Genomic DNA, 18,860 nt, shown 5'->3' on the forward strand with positions numbered 1-18,860 from the left:
GTCCTGTCCTTGTCACCTCCCTCAGGGACACCCCCTAGAGGACATGGTGCTCAGCGCGGCTGTGCCCCTGGCCTTGTGCCTGGCACAGGATAAAGGGCCCTGGGTGGTACCTTCAAGGGTGGCACTGCCTCCCTGGTGAAGCCGCACACTCCTTTCCTTGCTTTCTTCACCTTCACGCCCCTCTCAGGGGCCACCCTCCAGGTGGAGCAGGGGCCTCACCCACTCAGGAAACCCTCCCCAGGGACCCCACCCCCTCAGGAAACCTCCCCAAGGACAGAGAACTGTCCGTGGCTGGGGACACCAATGGGGACTATACTGACTGACTACTGATGCTTCCCAGGCTGTGACAACCACGCCCCTTACCTCCCTGCTCGCCCCCTGCATGCTCCCCACAAGTGTCTGTCCCCATCCTCACAACACACTGCATCCCCCCCGGGAACACCTTTCTTGAGCTGAGTCCCTACTTAGCTCCACCAGGTCCTCTTTGACATCCTGGGAGGGGAGGGGAGAGTGAGTGTCTGCTTCCTGTTTTGAGAGATCGTGGGTGAGAATTCCGGTGGCAGGGGTCGCTCTGCCCAGCCAACCCAGAGAGCCCACCTCTTCCCTCAACCTGAGTCCAGGGGACCAAGGAACCAAGATTGGGGGGCGGGGCAGCAGGGCAAGAGACAGGGGAGTGTCCGAGCTGGGGGAACCCCTCTGATCCCCTTGCCTCCCCAGGGTGATCAGCCGGGCACAGGGCCTGAAGCTGGTGGTGGAGACGCTGATGTCCTCGCTGAAGCCCATCGGGAACATTGTGGTCATCTGCTGTGCCTTCTTCATCATTTTCGGCATCCTGGGGGTGCAGGTTTGTGGAGGGGGGGCCGCTGGCAGCCGAAGCCTGAGGAGTGGCTTTCCTCTCGGTCCTGGGATGGCGAGGCCCACGCCGGTGCCACCTTTGTTCCAGAAAGCAATAAGCAGGGCTGCTTTCCCCCGGCCTCGGGCCTGGGCCTCTTTGCCGCCTGGGCACTTTGCAGAAAGCTGGCAGCCTGGAAGAGGGCCCCGAAGGGGGCGCGGGCCTCCGAGAGGCTTCTGACCTGGGACAGCTGCAGGCTGCTGTTCCTCCCCCTTCGCGCGCTGCACTTGGAGCGCAGATGCTGGCACGGCCCGCCGTCTGCTCCGGGATCCCCTCCCTGCCTTCCCTGCTGGAGTGGGGTGGGCTGCGGGCCAGGCCCGGGGATCCAGGGCCCAGACAGCTGGGCCAGGTTAGCGGCGTGCTGGCAGGCAGGCAGGCAGGCGGGGGCAGACCCCAGACGAGGCAGGAAGTGGGGGCTGCAGGGGAACCTGGCCTCTGGCCCGGGGAGGGACCTTGGCTTCGGAGGAAGCAGAGCGGGAGCTGCCTATAGGATTCCGCAGGCGCCTCTGGGAGCCCCTCCAGCCTGTCTCCCAGCCCCTGGCCCGGCTGTCTCAGCTGCAGGGCGGACAGCTGGCTGCTGGGCAGCAGGGGAGCTCCTGAGTGGCTACCCCTGTCCCCGCCTTTCCTTTGACTTTCTGGATGTCTTCTCCGCCCCGGGGAGGGATGGGGCTGCTCCGGGCTTCCTGGAATCCTCTGGCCCCGGGGACCCGGCTCAGGTGCAGTTGCCAAGGCGGTGGGTGCTTCCCTGCAGGACCAGAGCCCCTTCCCTTCCCTCTCCTCCCCGCCTGCTTGGATGAGGAGAGGGAACCATTGCGGAGCCCTGTCTGGGGCTCTTCCAGGGGCTTTAGGTCTGTCCCGAGCAGCTGCCCAGGCCCCCTGGTCCTCGTTCCTCATGCCCCTTCCTCACCCGCAGTCAGAGCCTGGTCTGTTCTGGAATGAGGGTGAGCTTTTCGGTCACACAGACCTTGAGCGTGAGCCCCCTTTCTGGTCGTATAAGGTCATACAACCTCAGTGAGTGAATTCACTTTTCTGAGCCTCAGTTTTCCTCATCTGTAAAGTGGGGCCAGTAATACCTGGCCCAGCCCCACCATTAAGCCGGATCACTTGACCCCTCTCCCAGACTGTCCTATGCGGTGGGTCTGGGTGGACCTGAGAATTGGTAATTGTAGCACATCCCCAGATGACGCTGATGCTGGTCCAGGGACCCAATTGGAGACCAGCTCTTTGTAGAAAAGGAATGGCAGTTCCCATCCTTTCACCCTTTTTTTCAGTAGCCACCCGCCCCTCCCCTCTCTAGGGCTCTGCCCCAAGGAGCCCAGAGGAAGGGGTGCCTGTAAGGGAGGTTCCCTGACCCCACTGACCTCCGGGCTGGGCCCCCTACCCTCACCCAGGATGGACGCAGAGCTGTTGGGCCCCGGGGCTGCTGGGAGGTGGGGCTGGGAGTCCTGGGCGTCCGGGGGTCACAGCTTGCTTCTCCCTGTCTCCGGGCGCCTGTGTGTCCAGCTCTTCAAAGGGAAGTTCTTCGTGTGCCAGGGTGAGGACACCAGGAACATCACCAACAAGTCTGACTGCGCCGAGGCCAGCTACCGGTGGGTCCGGCACAAGTACAACTTCGACAACCTCGGCCAGGTGAGCCCCGGGCCTGGGGTGGCGGTGGGGGTGGTGGCAGGAGGCCCCAGAGGGCACAAGTCCGGCTTCATGATGCCCATAGGACAATGCCCACAGGAAGGGGGCAGTGAGACGAGGTGTATGTTTTCGTGTCCTGGTACAGGCACAGGGTCGATCCCTTTTCCCACTCCACCTTCACAGGAGCAGGGAGATGTACACAAAGAAGTACTTCCCTCCGTTTGGCGGGTGCGTTTCCCGGGCCCAGCCTGGTTTTGGTTTCTGAAGTTCCGAGGGTCTGATCACGGCCCTTCTGGTTTCATACCAGCTTCCGAGCCCTCCAGGGGCCTGGAGTGTGACCCCAGCCTGACCTCAGAGGGGCTGGGGTCCCCCAAGCTGCTGCCAGGAGGTGCTTTGAAGACAGGTAGTGGGTGGTTTGGCCGCACATCCTAGATTTCCGATGGTCTCCTCTCCTTCTCCTCCCCCCCCCTCCAGGCCCTGATGTCCCTGTTCGTGCTGGCCTCCAAGGACGGCTGGGTGGACATCATGTACGACGGGCTGGACGCCGTGGGCGTGGACCAGCAGGTAGGGCCGAGGTGGGCAGGACCCACGTGTGGGCTGAGGGCACTCCGCATGGGCCGACACCAGGCATGACAAGTGCAGACACTAGAGAGAGAGGGGGCGGGGCAGGCTGGGAAAGGGCCGTGGAAGAGAGGCAGTAACGGGCAGCCTGAGGGCCAGACCCAGGCATGTCTTACTGGCTTGGCAGCATGTTTAAATATTGTGAATTCGTGGTGGGCATTTAAAAGCTGGCGAATTGCACATGAAAATCCAGACATGGGCCTGCTCAGGAGAAAGCCAAAGGCCTGGGAACACTGGGCTTGCATCCCTACCCCCTACTCCCCCCCTCTCTCCTCCCCTCCTTTCCCTCCGAGGCTGGAATTAGCAGGAACAAAGACGCAGCTTCCCCTTTAAGATAGAGCCACTCTCCACTTGGCCGCAGTCCCCACCCCTCCCTACTGCCGAACGCCCGCCCGGTCTGTTTCCATCCCCTGCTGGGTCCCTGCAGCTCACTGCGTGCATGCGTGTGTGGGCCCTGTCTCAGAGGGCCCAGGGGATGGGGCAGCACCGAGACAGTCCCCCGGGCTGATGGCACCTCCTGTCCTTCCTGCTCCCCGCCAGCCCATCATGAACCACAACCCCTGGATGCTCCTGTACTTCATCTCGTTCCTGCTCATTGTGGCCTTCTTTGTCCTGAACATGTTCGTGGGCGTGGTGGTGGAGAACTTCCACAAGTGCCGGCAGCACCAGGAGGAGGAGGAGGCCCGGCGGCGGGAGGAGAAGCGGCTGCGGAGGCTGGAGAAAAAGAGAAGGAGTAAGGAGAAGCAGATGGCCGGTCGGTAGCCTTTCCACATCTCTCTGAGTCCTGCTTGACCTTGGCCTTGCGACTGTCTGTCGGGGGCCAGGGGCTGAGGCTGGGGCTGGGGGCAGGGAGACGCTGCTCCCACCCCCCGCCTTCACCTCCTCCCCCACAGGAGCATGCCAGCCTGTAGAGCCAGCATGAAGCAGACCAGGTCAGCCCCGTGGCGGACGGGGGCCGCCCCACCCTGAGGGCTCCCCAGGTCTCCGCATTATACTCCCGAGAGAGAGGATTCCAGGGGAGTTGTGCACACCCTCTCCCAGCTCGACTCTCAGAGGGGCCTCAGGGGATGAGAATCAGGCTCCATTGTCCGGGGCCAGTGTCCAGAGGCCCAGGGGTTGGCCCAGGTGCCAGCCTTGCCCGGCCCAGGGCTGGCACGCAAGCGTCTTGAACCTGTGCCTGCCTACTGTCTAGCTGCTGAGCAAGGTCTCGACAGGTTGCCGATGGACAGCAGCGAGAGGGGACCCCAGACCCCCTCTCCCTTCCTGTCTTCAGCAAAACTCCCCGCCTTCCCGACTGTCAGTTTTTAGCCAAGCTGTAAAAAAAAAAAAAAACAAATAAAAAAAGTCTCCTCCTGGCTCAGGGAAGGTCTGAGGTCACAGGAACTCTAAGCACATGACTCTCCGGCCTTAGAGCCCTCAGCCCCCTCACCTGTGATCCCCAACATTTCTTGGCCTTGGCTGGGGGAGACCCCCTCCCCATCCCTCTCTTCTGCCATGAGACTCAGGGGAAGGACACAGTTTGCAGGAAGGACGGGCGAGACGTGACAGGTGTAGGAGCCCCTTAGTTCCTCGGAGCCTCCTGTCTCTGGGGCTCCTGCCCACCTGCCTGTCTGATACCCAGTACTCTCCCCGGTTCTCTCTTCCTGTCACTGCCCACGTGTCTCCTCGTGTCTCTGTGTGTGGGTTTCTCTAAGCCTTTGTGTGTCTGTCCCTGTTGGGTCTGCGGGGTCTCCCTTTCTCTCTCCACCTTTTCACAAACCGCCTCCATTCCGCCGATAAGCTGGGTGCAGGGAGTTTGCTCTTTGGTGTGTTGACATGTGAGTACCACCAAGCGGGTGCGGGTGGGGCGGGGCCCGCGTGCCCTGGGAGAGGCTGGGCCGCTGGCCTCTGGGCAGCGGCAGGTGGTGCAGCTGTCCCCATCCCCCATGCTCCATCCCGTGTCCCAGGCGAACCGCCCAGCTCGGGGGCAGGGTCCCCTCTCGGCTCGCTCTGTGAGTGTCTGAAGCTGAGCAGGCACATCGCCCCCAGCAGCTGTGCTCCCACCCCTGCTCCGTCCCCCCTCCCCCCTTTGCAGTCTGCCTCCTCGGCAGGGCATCTGCAGACGGAGGTCTTTTTGGCAGGCGGCACTTGTGGCCCTGCCTGGCCAGCTGGCTCCCCTTCTGGGTCCGGAGCCGCCTCAGGTGCTGCTGAGGCCAGGGCACAGGTAGGCGTGGACATCTGTTCCGATGACGGGCTGCCTGCCCCTCCCTGTGCCCCATCCCCCGTCCCCGTGACCCTGTCCAGGTGGCTGGATAATTCCTTTTCCTCCCGTGCTCGGTGCCCCGAGCTCGGGGCTGGACACGGAGGACCAGCCACCCACACCCCATTCATTCACAGGCGGAGTGAGGGTCCGAGCCGAGGGGGAGCGAGCTGCTGAGGGGCCCTGCCCCGCCCGCCAGGTCCGGCCAGTGACCCATGTGTTTCGTTCTTTTAGATCTAATGCTGGACGATGTAATTGCTTCCGGCAGCTCCTCCAGCGCGGCGCCAGGTACTGCGTCTGGGGTTGCGGGTTCCAGGGTGTGGCCCGGGGGTGGTCAGGCCCTGCCTGCCCCCAGGCCCGCCTTCTGGGTTTGGGGACCTCCTCTTTGCTGCCTCTCCAGGGCTCACTTGTTCTATCCTCTCGGGGCGCAGGGGGGAGGGACCCTGGGGTGCTGGGCTCCGGGTCCTCCCATAGATGAGAGGAGAGGGTCTCAGCACCCCCTCCCGCAAGCACCTCTTGAAGGACCCACCTTCTCTCCCAAGGCTCCCCACCCCTGAGCTCCCCAGCCCCCTGCTGCCTCTTCCCACTCCTGCTCCTCCTCCCGGGTCACACACCGTTCGGTGATTAGAGCTGCAAATCTCTCCCTCCGGCTCCTTCTGTCTGAAGGGGAGACTTTGATCAAGTGAGCAGGATGAGAGGAGCCGTGAGGGGAAGGATTTGTTTTAAAAATGTAACGATGAATCATTGAACAGACTCATTAATCGCCCGGCAATCGCGGTGGCCACGTCACCCCTACAAACAGCAGGGACTTGGGGATCCGGGGCCTGAGTTAGCCATCCGCTTCTCCCCGAAACCCCACGATTTGGGAGTGCGTTGGGTCCTTCTCTTTTGAGAGCCGGTCTCTGGGGAGCCTTCCCGGTCCTGCCCTCCCTGGGTCCTCGGTGCCTGCTCCGCCGACACGTCCCCCAGACGGCGTTCTGAGGCCATGAGAATCTGGGTCAGGGCAGTGGGACCTCAGCTACACCCTCTGCCGTCTCCATGCAGTGGTTCCCAACCTGTGTATCCCCAAGCCAAGGCCCCCCCCCCCCCCCAATCATCGCCAACAGACCCCACGTGACACAAGTCTGTGTTTGAAGTTAAGAGCATTTCAATGACGACTTTGTTTCGGTTTTTGCTAATCAAAGGCACGTGTAATTGCTAATCAGGGCTTCTAAGCCGAAGAAGGTTTCACACTGAATGATGCAAAAAAAAAAAAAAAAAAAAAAAAAGCAGAACAAAACAGAAAACATTTCCATTCAGTTCCTCTGTGGGCTCTTGGCACAGGCGTATGTGTGACTTCTTTTAAGCTTTTAGAAATACTGAAAGGAGCCTAAGAACCCCCTGTGGCTGCCTTCTCAGGCTGCTGAGGGCGTGGGGCTTCAGGCTGGGGACCACTAGGCTGAGCCTTTCTCCCCTCTTCCGCGCTCCCCCCCAAATAAGACTGCTGCAGACGCTGCCCTGTGGGTGTTGGGCTCTCTGAGCTACGGGGGCTCAGGGACTCCCCCTGCCCCGTGTGGGAGGTCATCCCTGAGCCCCAGGCGGGTGGCTGTCTGCTGGCCCCGTGGTGCGAGCTCTGGTGTCTCTCTCGGGGCGCTGGCGTCTCCCGCTGGTCTGTCTGGGTTGCCTGGGTCCGCTCCCTGCGTCAGCCTGTCCTGCAGGCTCCAGATGTGTTAGGGGTGAGGAGAAAGTGGGATGCCGGAGCCTCCAGTTTTTCCTTTGTGGGTTCACCTGGTCTGTAGGCTGAAGTGTCCACACATACACACTCACCCCAAAACACCACTGTGGCGTCAGGCTGGGCCACAGGAGCTCCGCCACCACGAACCAGCACACGCAGACACTCACAGCATTCTGTGGGTTCCTCTTGGCACCTGAGAGTATGCACACTGATTACAATCGTGTGCGTTACCTTTCCAGCCTGTGATGGGTGCTCAGAGACCCCAAAGAGGGCCTCAGATCGTCCCACACCCCTCTTTCCCAGATCTGGGGTCCCGGGTGGTCCATACCAGAGCTTTTCAAATCTCTGTGTGCCCAAGAACTGCCCAGAGAACATATTAAGACACAGATTCCTGAGCCCCGCCTAGAAGTGCTCACGTGTGGACTGGGGCTGGAGGGGAGCATCTGCATTTCCAGTCCGCTCCCAGGGGCCAGCGATAGCCTATCCCACCTGCCAATCCCACCCACCGTGTCCCTGGGATGACGTCACACCCCCTAGCCTGGGGCTGCAAGAACCCAACACCTCCCAGCTAATCCCAGTGCTGTGCCCAGCGGGAGGGGTTCAGCCAAACCCCAGGGAGAGGCCCGAGGGGAAAGGCTTTGGTTACCAGGGCAATGGGTCTGACTGGCCAGCTGGGTCCAGCCTGGGCAGTCAGGTTAGCCCCACGGGACCCCGTGGCCTTTGGCACCAGCTCCACTCGCCCTGCACCTGTGTGGGATGCCTGCTGGCACTGCCCTCTCCTGTCCCACTGACCCCAGCGAGCAGGCTTGGCTGCGGCAGCCGATGGCGTGTCCTCTGCGGTGGGGGCCTGTGTCTCCACCTTCCGCCTACTCCCTGCCACTCTCCTTTGCAAATCCTCGGGCTCCCAGTGACCCCTACTAACACACTGTGCCTGCTGCCCTCACTCACAGCCTCACACCCCACCCCCCTGCACTTCTCCTGTGTTTCTGCCCCTGACTGGGGGCGGGGCAGACCCCGCGTGCCCTTCTCCCCTCTGTCTGACTCTGGTATTTTCTCTGCCTAAAACAGCTCATACTGTTGGGAGGCAGGGAGGTGGGGCCAGGGCTGCCAACATGCCAGGGACCACTGGTTTGGGCCCCTCCTGGGCAATGGCCAGAGCTCTCCAGAGGGTGGGGTGGGGGGTGTTTCCGGTTCTGCTGGGCGCCCAGGTACTGCCTATAAAACCACGGGTCTGGGGAGCAGAAAGGGGGCGTCATCATTCAGAGCCCAACAGCGAGGGCCTTTGGCGAACTCTCCGAGGGCATCCTCAGGGCCAAAGCCCCGAGCTGTGGGTCTGAGCCCACCTGGCAGCTGCCGGGGGCCTCGAGCTGGGAGTTCAAGTCCGGGCTCTGTCACTGCCTCCCAGTGTATGGACGCCTTGCTGTCTGCCGGCCCTGTTCTCTTCAGACAAAGAGGTTGGCCAGGTGCACTTTGGCCTGTGCTCTAACAGGGGTTTTCCAGCAGCCTCTGCCCCCGCTGGTCTGGGGTGGGGTTGGGGGTGGGGGTGGAAGGGCATTTGCAGAGACCTCAGGGACCTGGGACCGACCGGCCCGCCAGTCGTATGAGCAGATGCCCTGCCTCAGTCGTCCTGCCCCCACTTTCTCTCTGGGCCACTTGGAGGAGGGGTCCCTGGCCAGATGGCAGAGGCGGGGGCGAAGGTTCACTTGGCCCTGGGGCCGCCTAGACCGTCAGAGAGGGGAGAGGGGGCACCTCTCCTCTGCATGGACCCCGCTAATAACGCTAATAACGGGGGCTAATAAGGAGCCACTTCTTCTAACCTATTTGTATTCAAACATTTTAGTTAATTCTCCATTCATATTTTAGCATAATGGACTCGGTGCCCTGGGCACTTACGGAGATTAATGCAGAGAAAGAGTTCCAGCTGCTAAAGCAACACGGGCGGGCGGCTAGCGCCCTCCGGTCCTGTGGGTACTGCAGGAAGGAAGGAAGAGGCCCTCGCCTGTCCACCCTCCACCATCGCCCTGTGGATGACCCGCGGCCTCCCGCTGTCCTCTGGGCCAGGCCCCTCCACCGCCACCCTCCTGGGGGCCAGGAGGGCCGCCGGAGCACACAAAGCCACCGCTGGCTGGCCCCCGTCCGAAGGCGGAGCCATGACCTAGCTCACCCGGCGATGGGCCCAAACATTCTAGACCCGCTGCCTCTCGGTTATCCACACCTCAGGGCCGATGCTGGACCGTGGCACCGGGCGAGGCCGAACGTGCAGCTCTCGGGCGCTCTTCCTCCTTCGGCCTTTGGTGGGGGCCCACCCAGGCCACTCCCTGCCTCGATTTACCTCTCTGTTCAACGGTCCTCTGCATGGGAAAGGACGATTCTAGATGAGCTGGCCTGAGCCCAGAGCTTCCTGCCACCCCTGGCACAGGCCTCAGAGGCTGCAGCCTTCGCTAGCTGGCTTGCGCCCTAGACTTCCTGAGGGGGAAGGGCTGTCTGGGACCTGAGGCTGCCCCGGCCTCTTTTTCCTTGGGAGGCCGTTCTGTCCGCCACCCCTGGATGGCATGTGTCCCCAACTCGGCCTGGCCTTTCCCCGGCACCTGGAGGAGGCCCCCCGACTCCCCACAATCTCTCGCCTTCCGATGCATTCTGCCTGCGTCACAGGCCAACTTCCTGGCCCCGTGATGTTTATGCCAAAGTGATTTCCTAATGACGAGAGAACGAGCATGCCTCTGACAGATCTCAGACAGTGCTTTCGGCCCAGCCTGCATCGAACGCTGCCCCGGGCCCACCCCCGGAGCAGGCTGGGCTCCCTCATTAGAAACTGGGTGAGTCCTGCAAGTGGGGTCCCCCAAATGAGCCTGGGACAGAGCAGGGCCCTGTGGCCTCCACTCTGCCCTCCTGAATATGAGGGTGCAGGAGGCCCAGGCCCTGCCTCCCCGGAGGCTCTCTGGGGGACCAGGGAGAGCGGGGGGAGGGTCAGTGCAGCCTGCCAAGACGATGTCCAATTTCCAATCTCCGGTTTTATCTCCAAATCCCGGCTCTGTGTAATCTCCTCCGCTGCCCTCAAGGGCCGCTTGGTGAAGGAGCCAGAGCCTTCGCCTCTCTGTTGACGGAGTTCCCTCCGAGCCTGATAAGACCGGTTGTTTCTCATCTGATTGATCTGGCCTGGTTGCGGGACACCGAGCGGGGAAGTTCTGCGGGGCTGGTGGAGTTTGGAGGCTGCCTCGGGGAGGGGCTCACCCAGTGTCTAATGGGGCGGGGAGCTCTGCATGTCCTGACCCTCCTGCACCACCCGTAGCCAGTAGCACAGACGCTTGGAGGGGCGATGCCGAGAGAGCTCCCCCGTTCCCCGAAAAGGAAGTAGACGGAGGGTGAGGGTGCGGATGACCCTGGAATGTTTCGGCTCGGGCATTAGGGGCATTAGAAGCTGGCAGCTATGAGGGACTGTGGGCGGAGGGGCCGCAAGGACCAGGGCCCCACGGCCGCTCTGCTCTCCTCCTGGCCCCACCAGAAGCCCAGTGCAAACCCTACTACTCGGACTACTCCCGCTTCCGGCTCCTCGTCCACAACTTCTGCACCAGCCACTACCTGGACCTCTTTATCACCGGCGTCATCGGGCTGAACGTGGTCACCATGGCCATGGAGCACTACCAGCAGCCCCAGGTAGGAGTGAGGGGCCGGCCGTGCGGGCCCCGCCTCCTGCTGTGGGCCACGGGTGAGACCCGCCACGCCTGAGCTGGGCGCTCTGCATGGGTTCATCCTGTACCCCTCTCTCCACCCCGGGAGGCGGGTCTCATCTCAGTTTAATAGGTGAGGACACTGAGCCTCAGAGAGGTTCATTGATTTGACCAAGGCCACACAGCTTGAAAGTAGAGGACCTGACTTCTTCACCCAGCACACAGGGACTGAGTGCCTGCCCTGTGCTGAGCTCTGAGCCTGGGGGGGTAGAGAAGGCAGACTGGCCCTAGCCTAGCCGGTGTTGCTACGTGGTTAGAGCATTGGCCCAGGCACAGAAGGGTCTCGGGTTCGATCCCCAGTTCCAGTTGGGACATGTGTAGGAAGCAACCAATTGATAGTGTCTCTTTCACATTCATGTTTCTCTGTTTCCCTCTCTGTCTCTCCCACTCTCTCTAAAAAAAAAAATCAATGGAAAAAATACCCTTGAGTGAGGATTAACAAAAATAAAATAAATTTTAAAAGAAGATAGACCAGTGCCAGCCCCTCTGGAGTGTGGATTCTATTGAATGCCCAGCCCCCAAACTCACCAACGATCGTGCCACTCCTCGCGTCAGCTTTCATGGCTGCCCTCCTGGCCTCAGTTTCCCCATCTGTAAAATAGGAACATTGAACTGGTAACTCCCAAGGCCCCTTCCAGTTCTTCCCTTCTCTGCCTTCCCGCACATTTGTCACGGGGGCTCCTCACCGTCCCTCAGAGATCCTTTAGCACGGGGTTTGGGTGATGCATGAGAATGGGGACCCTGCCCTGTCCGAGAGCAAAAAGCAGTGGTCAGCCAACATGGCGCGAACAGGGAAGAAAGGTCCTCTCAGATGCCCCTGTCACCCAGATCTGGGAGGTGTGATTGGCGGGTGCGGGGGACAGCAGGTATCACCCCTGGCCTTATCCGTCGTGCCCCATCCCTGCCAGATCCTGGACGAGGCTCTGAAGATCTGCAACTACATCTTCACCATCATCTTCGTCTTGGAGTCAGTCTTCAAACTCGTGGCCTTTGGCTTCCGTCGGTTCTTCCAGGACAGGTGACAGAGAGGGGAAGGGGACAGGTGACAGGGGGGAAGGAGACAGGTGACAGGGGGGAAGGAGACAGGTGACAGGGGAAGGGGACAGGTGACAGAGGGGAAGGGGACAGGTGACAGAGGGGAAGGGGACAGGTGACAGGGGGGAAGGAGACAGGAGACAGGGGAAGGGGACAGGTGACAGAGGGGAAGGTGACAGGGGAAGGGAACAGGTGACAGAGAGGGGAAGGGGACAGGTGACAGGGGAAGGGGACAGGTGACAGGGGGAAGGGAACAGGTGACAGAGAGGGGAAGGGGACAGGTGACAGGGGAAGGGAACAGGGGACAGCTGACAGAGGGGAAGGGGACAGGTGACAGGGGAAGGGGACAGGTGACAGAGAGGGGAAGGGAACAGGTGACAGAGAGGGGAAGGGGACAGGTGACAGAGAGGGGAAGGGGACAGGTGACAGGGGGGAAGGTGACAGGGGGCAGGTGACAGAGAGGGGAAGGGGACAGGTGACAGAGAGGGGAAGGGGACAGGTGACAGGGGAAGGGACAGGTGTCAGAGAGGGGGAGGGGGCAGATGACAGAGAGGGGAAGGGGACAGGTGACAGGGGGGAAGGGGACAGGTGACAGAGAGGGGAAGGGGACAGGTGACAGGGGAAGGGGACAGGTGTCAGAGAGGGGAAGGGGGCAGGTGACAGAGAGGGGAAGGGGACAGGTGACAGGGGGAAGGGGACAGGTGACAGAGAGGGGAAGGGGACAGGTGACAGGGGAAGGGGACAGGTGTCAGAGAGGGGGAGGGGGCAGGTGATAGAGAGGGGAAGGGGACAGGTGACGGGGGAAGGAGACAGGTGTCAGAGAGGGGAAGGGGGCAGGTGATAGAGAGGGGAAGGGGACAGGTGACAGGGGGGAAGGAGACAGGTGTCAGAGAGGGGAAGGGGGCAGGTGATAGAGAGGGGAAGGGGACAGGTGACAGGGGGGAAGGAGACAGGTGTCAGAGAGGGGAAGGGGGCAGGTGACAGGGGGGAAGGAGACAGGTGTCAGAGAGGGGAAGGGGGCAGGTGACAGGGGAAGGGGACAGGGGACAGATGACAGGGGGGAAGGGGACAGGTGACAGGGGGGAAGGGGACAGGTGACAGGGGGGAAGGGGACAGGTGACAAGGGAAGGGGACAGGTGACAGGGGGAGGGGGACAGGTGACAGGGGAAGGGGACAGGGGAAGGGGACAGGTGACAGGGGGGAAGGGGACAGGTGACAGGGGGGAAGGAGACAGGTGACAGGGGGGAAGGGGACAGGGGACAGCTGACAGGGGGGAAGGGGACAGGTGACAGGGGAAGGGGACAGGGGACAGCTGACAGGGGGGAAGGGGACAGGGGACGGGGACAGGTGACAGGGGGGAAGGGGACAGGTGACAGGGGAAGGGGACAGGTGACAGGAGGGTTTGGGAGTAGGGGAGGACCTAGAGTCTAGAAGGAAGGGAACTTGACTTGAAGGGAACTGGGGGGCAGGGGCAGCTGGAAATCAGTGTGGCCTAGACTGGGGCTTAAGAGCGGAGAGCGGGAGCCAGGCTGCCTGGACCAGATCTGAATCCTGGCTCTGCCACTTAGAAACTGGTGGCCTTGGGTAAGTTCCTTAAAGTCTCTGTGCCTCCATTTCCTCATCTGTAAAATGGGCGGTACCATGTCCATACCACAGAGCCGTAAAGCGTTCCTGTTTATAAAGCCCTTAGAACAGTGCTTGGCACATAGCAAACAGCATGTAAGCGCTAAATGAAACAGCAAATGGATGACAGTGAAGAGCAGAGGCCCTCAAGCTGAAGTCCTAGCCCTGCCTGTGCCACCGACTGGACTGGCCACGTGACATAGACAGGCGACCTCCACCCTCCTTTCTGGAGCCCAAACTGCCTCCTTCTCCTCCTCAGAGCCCCCCCCCCCACACACACACACACACACACTCAGGGGTCTGTGTCCTGGATTCCAGGTGGAACCAGCTGGACCTGGCCATCGTGCTGCTGTCCATCATGGGCATCACGCTGGAGGAGATCGAGGTCAACGCCTCGCTGCCCATCAACCCCACCATCATCCGCATCATGAGGGTGCTGCGCATCGCCCGAGGTCAGTGCCAGCTGCCTGCCCACACACTCCCCTCCCTGGGTGACCGGCCCTGGTGGGGAGATTCCAGGGGTCGGCTCGGGTGCTGGCCAGGGCCTGGGTAGCTGTGGGTTCCCGTGGGATTGTGGGTATTTCTCCCGGCCTCCGCCAAAGGGGACGGTGGGGCTGGGCTGAGGGTGGCAGTGGACCCATGTCAGCCTGGCTCGCTGGGGCCAGGCACCCTGCCCGCCCCGGCGCTGGCCGCGGCCCCACCAGCCACGTGACCTGGGACTCCGAGGGGCCTGCTCACGACTCTGTCCTTTCTGCAGTGCTAAAGCTGCTGAAGATGGCCGTGGGCATGCGGGCACTGCTGGACACGGTGATGCAGGCCCTGCCCCAGGTAGCCGGGAGGAGGGGCCGGTGGGAGGGGTCCTCTCGGGCGGGAGGCGCTCTCTGAGGGGCGGGGGTAAGGGGGGCCCTCGGGGAAGCTGGCGGGGAGACCCAGCGGCACCTTTTCCATTTCTTTTCCTCTTTTCCAGGTGGGGAACCTGGGACTTCTCTTCATGTTGTTGTTTTTCATCTTTGCAGCTCTGGGCGTGGAGCTTTTTGGAGACCTGGGTGAGTTGGGGCGGGGAGGGTGGGGGAGCCGGGCCGGGGGACCCCAGGCCTCCTGGGCTAACTCGGGCCTCTCTCCCCCCTTCCCGGCTCCAGAGTGTGACGAGACTCACCCCTGTGAGGGCCTGGGCCGGCATGCCACCTTCCGGAACTTTGGCATGGCCTTTCTGACCCTCTTCCGGGTCTCCACGGGGGACAACTGGAACGGCATTATGAAGGTGAGAGCAGCCCTCCGCGGGGCACCCCCAGGGCCGGCTTGGGCCCCGAAAGACAAGCCCTACATCTTGAGCCAAGATTCCTTGGCGAGATGTGACTAAAAGCACGTGCTCTGTGGAAACCGGTTTGGCTCAGTGGATAGAGCGTCGGTCTGCGGACTGAAGGGTCCCAGGTTCGATTCCGGTCAAGGGCATGTACCTTGGTTGCGGGTGTGCAAGAGGCAGCTGGTCGATGTTTCTCTCTCATCGACGTTTCTAGCTCTCTATCTCTCTCCCTACCTCTCTGTAGAAAATCAATAAAATATATTTTTTAAAATAAATAAATAAATAAAAATAAAAGCACATGCCCTGCTATCCCACCCCCCCAATGCCGGGACACCACACCTCCCTCTCCCCGGGTCATGTTCTGACTCACGCTTCCCAGGCCAGTGTCTAACGCTCCCCTGCCCCATTCCTCCTCCCCCCCCACCCCTCCTCATCCCCCCCACACAGTGGGTCCCTCCCCTGCCCTTCCGTCTCCTCCTTCATGCTCTGTGACACCGGTGACAGCTCCCTCCGCTGTCCGCCCGGCCTCACCCCTCTGCCCGCCCCCGCCCCCGCCCAGGACACCCTCCGAGACTGCGACCAGGAGTCCACCTGCTACAACACGGTCATCTCCCCCATCTACTTCGTGTCCTTCGTGCTGACGGCCCAGTTCGTGCTGGTGAACGTGGTGATCGCCGTGCTGATGAAGCACCTGGAGGAGAGCAACAAGGAGGCCAAGGAGGAGGCCGAGCTGGAGGCCGAGCTGGAGCTGGAGATGAAGCCGCTCAGCCCGCAGCCCCGCTCGCCGCTGGGCAGCCCCTTCCTCTGGCCCGGGGTCGAGGGCCCCGACAGCCCCAAGCCCGGGGCCCCGCACGCCGGAGCAGCCTCCTCTCGCTACTCCCTGGAGCACCCCACGGTGAGCACCCGTCCTCACCTGCGAGAGGGGGTGTGGGGACGGGGACCGGGGGGCGGGGGGCCAGTGGCTCAGTGGGTGGTACACAGGGTGTGGGCAGCACAGGGACCCAAGGGCTCCCCGGCCCTCCTGCTGCTCCCGCCTGGATGTGGAGGGACCAGCAGTCCCCTGTCCATCCCTGGCGATGGCAGCCCACACTCACTGCCCAGCACCACCAGCTGCTGGCTCTCTCACCCCTGAGCCTCCGCCGGCCTGGCCTCCCCTTCCTGGCTCTCAGGTTCAAGGCTAAGTTTTCTGTTTCCTTCCTGTTTCTTTCTTACCCTTGCCCGATTACCAAACCTCTTTCCCTCCCACCCTCAACCTGCCTGGTTCCATCTCTCAAACCTTTCCCCCAATCTCCTCTTTCCTCCTCCCTCTCCCTGTGGGCTCTTATCTTCCATCTCCCATCTCCCCTTCCTCTCCCCAACCCTCTCTCTTCCCCACATTCCCCTTCCCTCCTCTTCCTCTGGCTCTTTGTTGTTGTGTGTGCCCACGTGTGTGTGTGTGTGTGTGTGTGTGTGTGTGTGTCCTCCTCTCTTTCCATCTGTGTCTCTGGCCAATCCCCTGCCACCACACTTCCCCCTCACTGCCCCTCTGAACCCCGTTCCCTGACTCTCCGGCTCCCCCTATGGGCTGGTCCTTCCCAGGACAGACAGATGTTTGACACCATATCCCTGCTGATCCAGAGCTCCCTGGAGGGGGAGCTGAAGCTGATGGACGAGCTGGCGGGCCCAGAGGGCCAGCCCTTTGCCTTCCCTCCGGCCAGCAGCCCGGGCGGCTCCGACCCACAGGTTACTGTGCCCGCACTGTGCCTCCCTCCCTGCCCTGCGAGCTGTGCCGTGCTGTGCCTGCTTCTGGGGAGGTGGGGCGTGCCCTGCGGCTGGGGAGGAGCGGCCCGGGTGCCTCAGCTGAGCTTTGGGCTTGGCAGGAGGCACCCAGGTGTCCCTCCCTGAGATGAAGCTCTAGACCCCCTCGCTGGAAGGGAAGGGGGCTGAGACGGGACTTCTGAGGGAGAGGATGGGTGGAGGCGGGGTGTGGAGCGTGGAGGAGGTGAGGTGCCAGGCCCCAGGGAGAGAAGCCTCTGGGCGCAGAGCAGGCGGCAAGGGGACCCACGAGGGTCGTGCTGTGCCGTGCTGTGCCTGCTTCTGGGGAGGTGGGGCGTGCCCTGCGGCTGGAGGAGGAGCGGCCCGGGGGCCTCAGCTGAGCTTTGGGCTTGGCAGGAGGCACCCAGGTGTCCCTCCCTGAGATGAAGCTCTAGACCCCCTCGCTGGAAGGGAAGGGGGCTGAGACGGGACTTCTGAGGGAGAGGATGGGTGGAGGCGGGGTGTGGAGCGTGGAGGAGGTGAGGTGCCAGGCCCCAGGGAGAGAAGCCTCTGGGCGCAGAGCAGGCGGCAAGGGGACCCACGAGGGACAGGCTTAGTCCACAGTCTTCCTCCTCTGAACCCACCAGCCACCCTCTGTCCTCCGTGTGGAGGCTTTTTAAGCCATGGGACCCCCGGGGCATGACGGGTGCGGGCAGGAGCCGGTGGATGCTGACCTGGTCCTGAGGAAGGACGGAGGGCTCCGGCGGGGAGCGGATTCAGGGACGTGGGTGTGACTACGGCTCGGCTTCCTCCTCCAGGCCAGCCCCTTCCCACAGGGCCACAGGCTTTGCTCCCCCAGGCCTGTCTAGGCGTGGATCTTCCGCTTTCTGGGGTCTTCTTCTCCCCCCGTAACCCCCCTCCCCACCCCCCTCCTAGGCTAGGGGCTGCGGTAGACCTGGAGCGTAGGCAAGGAAACAGGTGTCAGCTGGAGACTGAAAAGCCTCGAGTCCCACCGGCCCTGTTGGGTGAAGGGGGGGCAGGCGGGTCCCAGGGTCTGAGACACCTGCATCCGGATCCAGAGGAATGTCCGGTGGTCCTCCCAGGGGAAGGGGCTGGCCACCGGGGTCTCCGAGAGGCTCTAGGGACCTGAACCTGGCCAAGACCCCCAGTGAGCAGAGGGAGCGCCAGCCCTTCCTGAGGCCCCGCCTGGAGGAGGCCCAGGGGACAGGTGCTGAGAGAGAAGAGGGTGCGAGGAGAAGGGGTCAGGGCAGCCAGGTGGCATCTGCTGCCAGGGGTGAGGTGGCCCCTCTACCCCTCAGGGTCCTGTAGGCACTGACATCCTTCAAAGCAGGTTGCAGGTGAGACAGCCGTGGTGTGGCGGCCCAGCCAGGTGTGCCCAGTGCAGGCCGGCCAGAGGGGAGCCCAAGCTGGAGAGGCAGCTGCCATGCCAGCAGGCGGAGGAGGCCGGGAGGGGAGAAGCCAGAATCCAGAGCAGGCCAAGTCCTGCCGGGCCTTTGGAAGTGCAGAGAACAGGCAGAGAGCAGGCATCAGATTGGCGGCTTTGTCCCCAGCACCCCCCATGCCGCCGCTGTCTGTGCTGAGAGCAGAGGCACTGGCCTTTCTGCTCCCCCCCCTCCCCCCGCGCTTCCCCCAATCCTCATGAAAGTAAAGCCCTCCCCCCACCCCGCTCCCGGGGGGTGGGGTTGCTGTTAGGCTCCGGGGGATCTTTAGAATACGTTCCTGTGTCTCCTGCTTTTGTCAGTGTTTGCCCTGGCTCTTTGGTGCCTGCCGCAGCCTCTCCGATCAGAGTGGGGGTTGGGGGGGGGGGGTGACGGTGAAGCCGGCGGGGAGAGAGAAAGGAGGCCTCTTTTCCCTGTGCTTCGTGGAAAGGGGGACAGAGGGGCTCTGTGTATGTGCGTGTGCGCTGCATGCGTGTGCGTGCGTGCCCTCCGTCCCGGTTTCTCACGCCTGATCATCTCTCTCCCTGTCTAGATCCCTCTAGCTGAGATGGAGGCTCTGTCTCTGACGTCAGAGATTGTGTCTGAACCGTCCTGCTCTCTAGCTCTGACGGATGACTCTTTGCCTGATGACACTCTCACACTCTTACTTAGTGCCCCGGAGAGCAATAATGTACATGCACAGCCCCTCGCTGCTCCCCAGCCTCCCGGGGGGCTGGGCTGGCTGCCGGGCTCCAGGTCCCCGTCCCCCCGTCAGAGCCCTATAACCGCAGGCACTTAGTGCCCCAGGCTTTGTTAGGTCTCTGGGTCCCCCACTGTGGACAAAGAAATTAGATCATGTGAAATCGGGGCCTCCCCCAGAAAGGCCCAGGGGCTACCGTTGTGAAG

At 62.4% G+C, this 18,860-nt stretch overlaps 1 protein-coding gene across 13 annotated transcripts in view; it reads left to right on the forward strand.

The window, feature by feature from the left end:
* The window catches only part of CACNA1G (calcium voltage-gated channel subunit alpha1 G), a 65,633-nt gene that overhangs the window by 41,692 nt on the left and 5,081 nt on the right, over window positions 1-18,860 (forward strand). For 4 of the 13 annotated variants that reach the window (XM_084863364.1, XM_084863370.1, XM_084863373.1 and 1 more), the window contains 14 exons: window positions 718-844; window positions 2,396-2,521; window positions 2,993-3,082; window positions 3,680-3,872; window positions 5,613-5,666; window positions 10,595-10,746; window positions 11,729-11,838; window positions 13,797-13,930; window positions 14,236-14,306; window positions 14,446-14,524; window positions 14,618-14,739; window positions 15,341-15,676; window positions 16,360-16,503; window positions 18,508-18,645. In XM_084863364.1, coding sequence (XP_084719490.1) covers window positions 718-844; window positions 2,396-2,521; window positions 2,993-3,082; window positions 3,680-3,872; window positions 5,613-5,666; window positions 10,595-10,746; window positions 11,729-11,838; window positions 13,797-13,930; window positions 14,236-14,306; window positions 14,446-14,524; window positions 14,618-14,739; window positions 15,341-15,676; window positions 16,360-16,503; window positions 18,508-18,645 — 1,876 coding nt within the window. Of the gene's footprint in view, window positions 1-717; window positions 845-2,395; window positions 2,522-2,992; window positions 3,083-3,679; window positions 3,894-5,612; window positions 5,667-10,594; window positions 10,747-11,728; window positions 11,839-13,796; window positions 13,931-14,235; window positions 14,307-14,445; window positions 14,525-14,617; window positions 14,740-15,340; window positions 15,677-16,359; window positions 16,504-18,507; window positions 18,646-18,860 lie in introns of all 13 variants that reach the window. The other 9 variants (XM_084863369.1, XM_084863372.1, XM_084863375.1 and 6 more) reach the window with 5 other exon arrangements.

This window comes from Pipistrellus hanaki (assembly GCF_964339955.1).
Source record: "Pipistrellus hanaki genome assembly, chromosome: 16".
Taxonomy (NCBI): domain Eukaryota; kingdom Metazoa; phylum Chordata; class Mammalia; order Chiroptera; family Vespertilionidae; genus Pipistrellus; species Pipistrellus hanaki.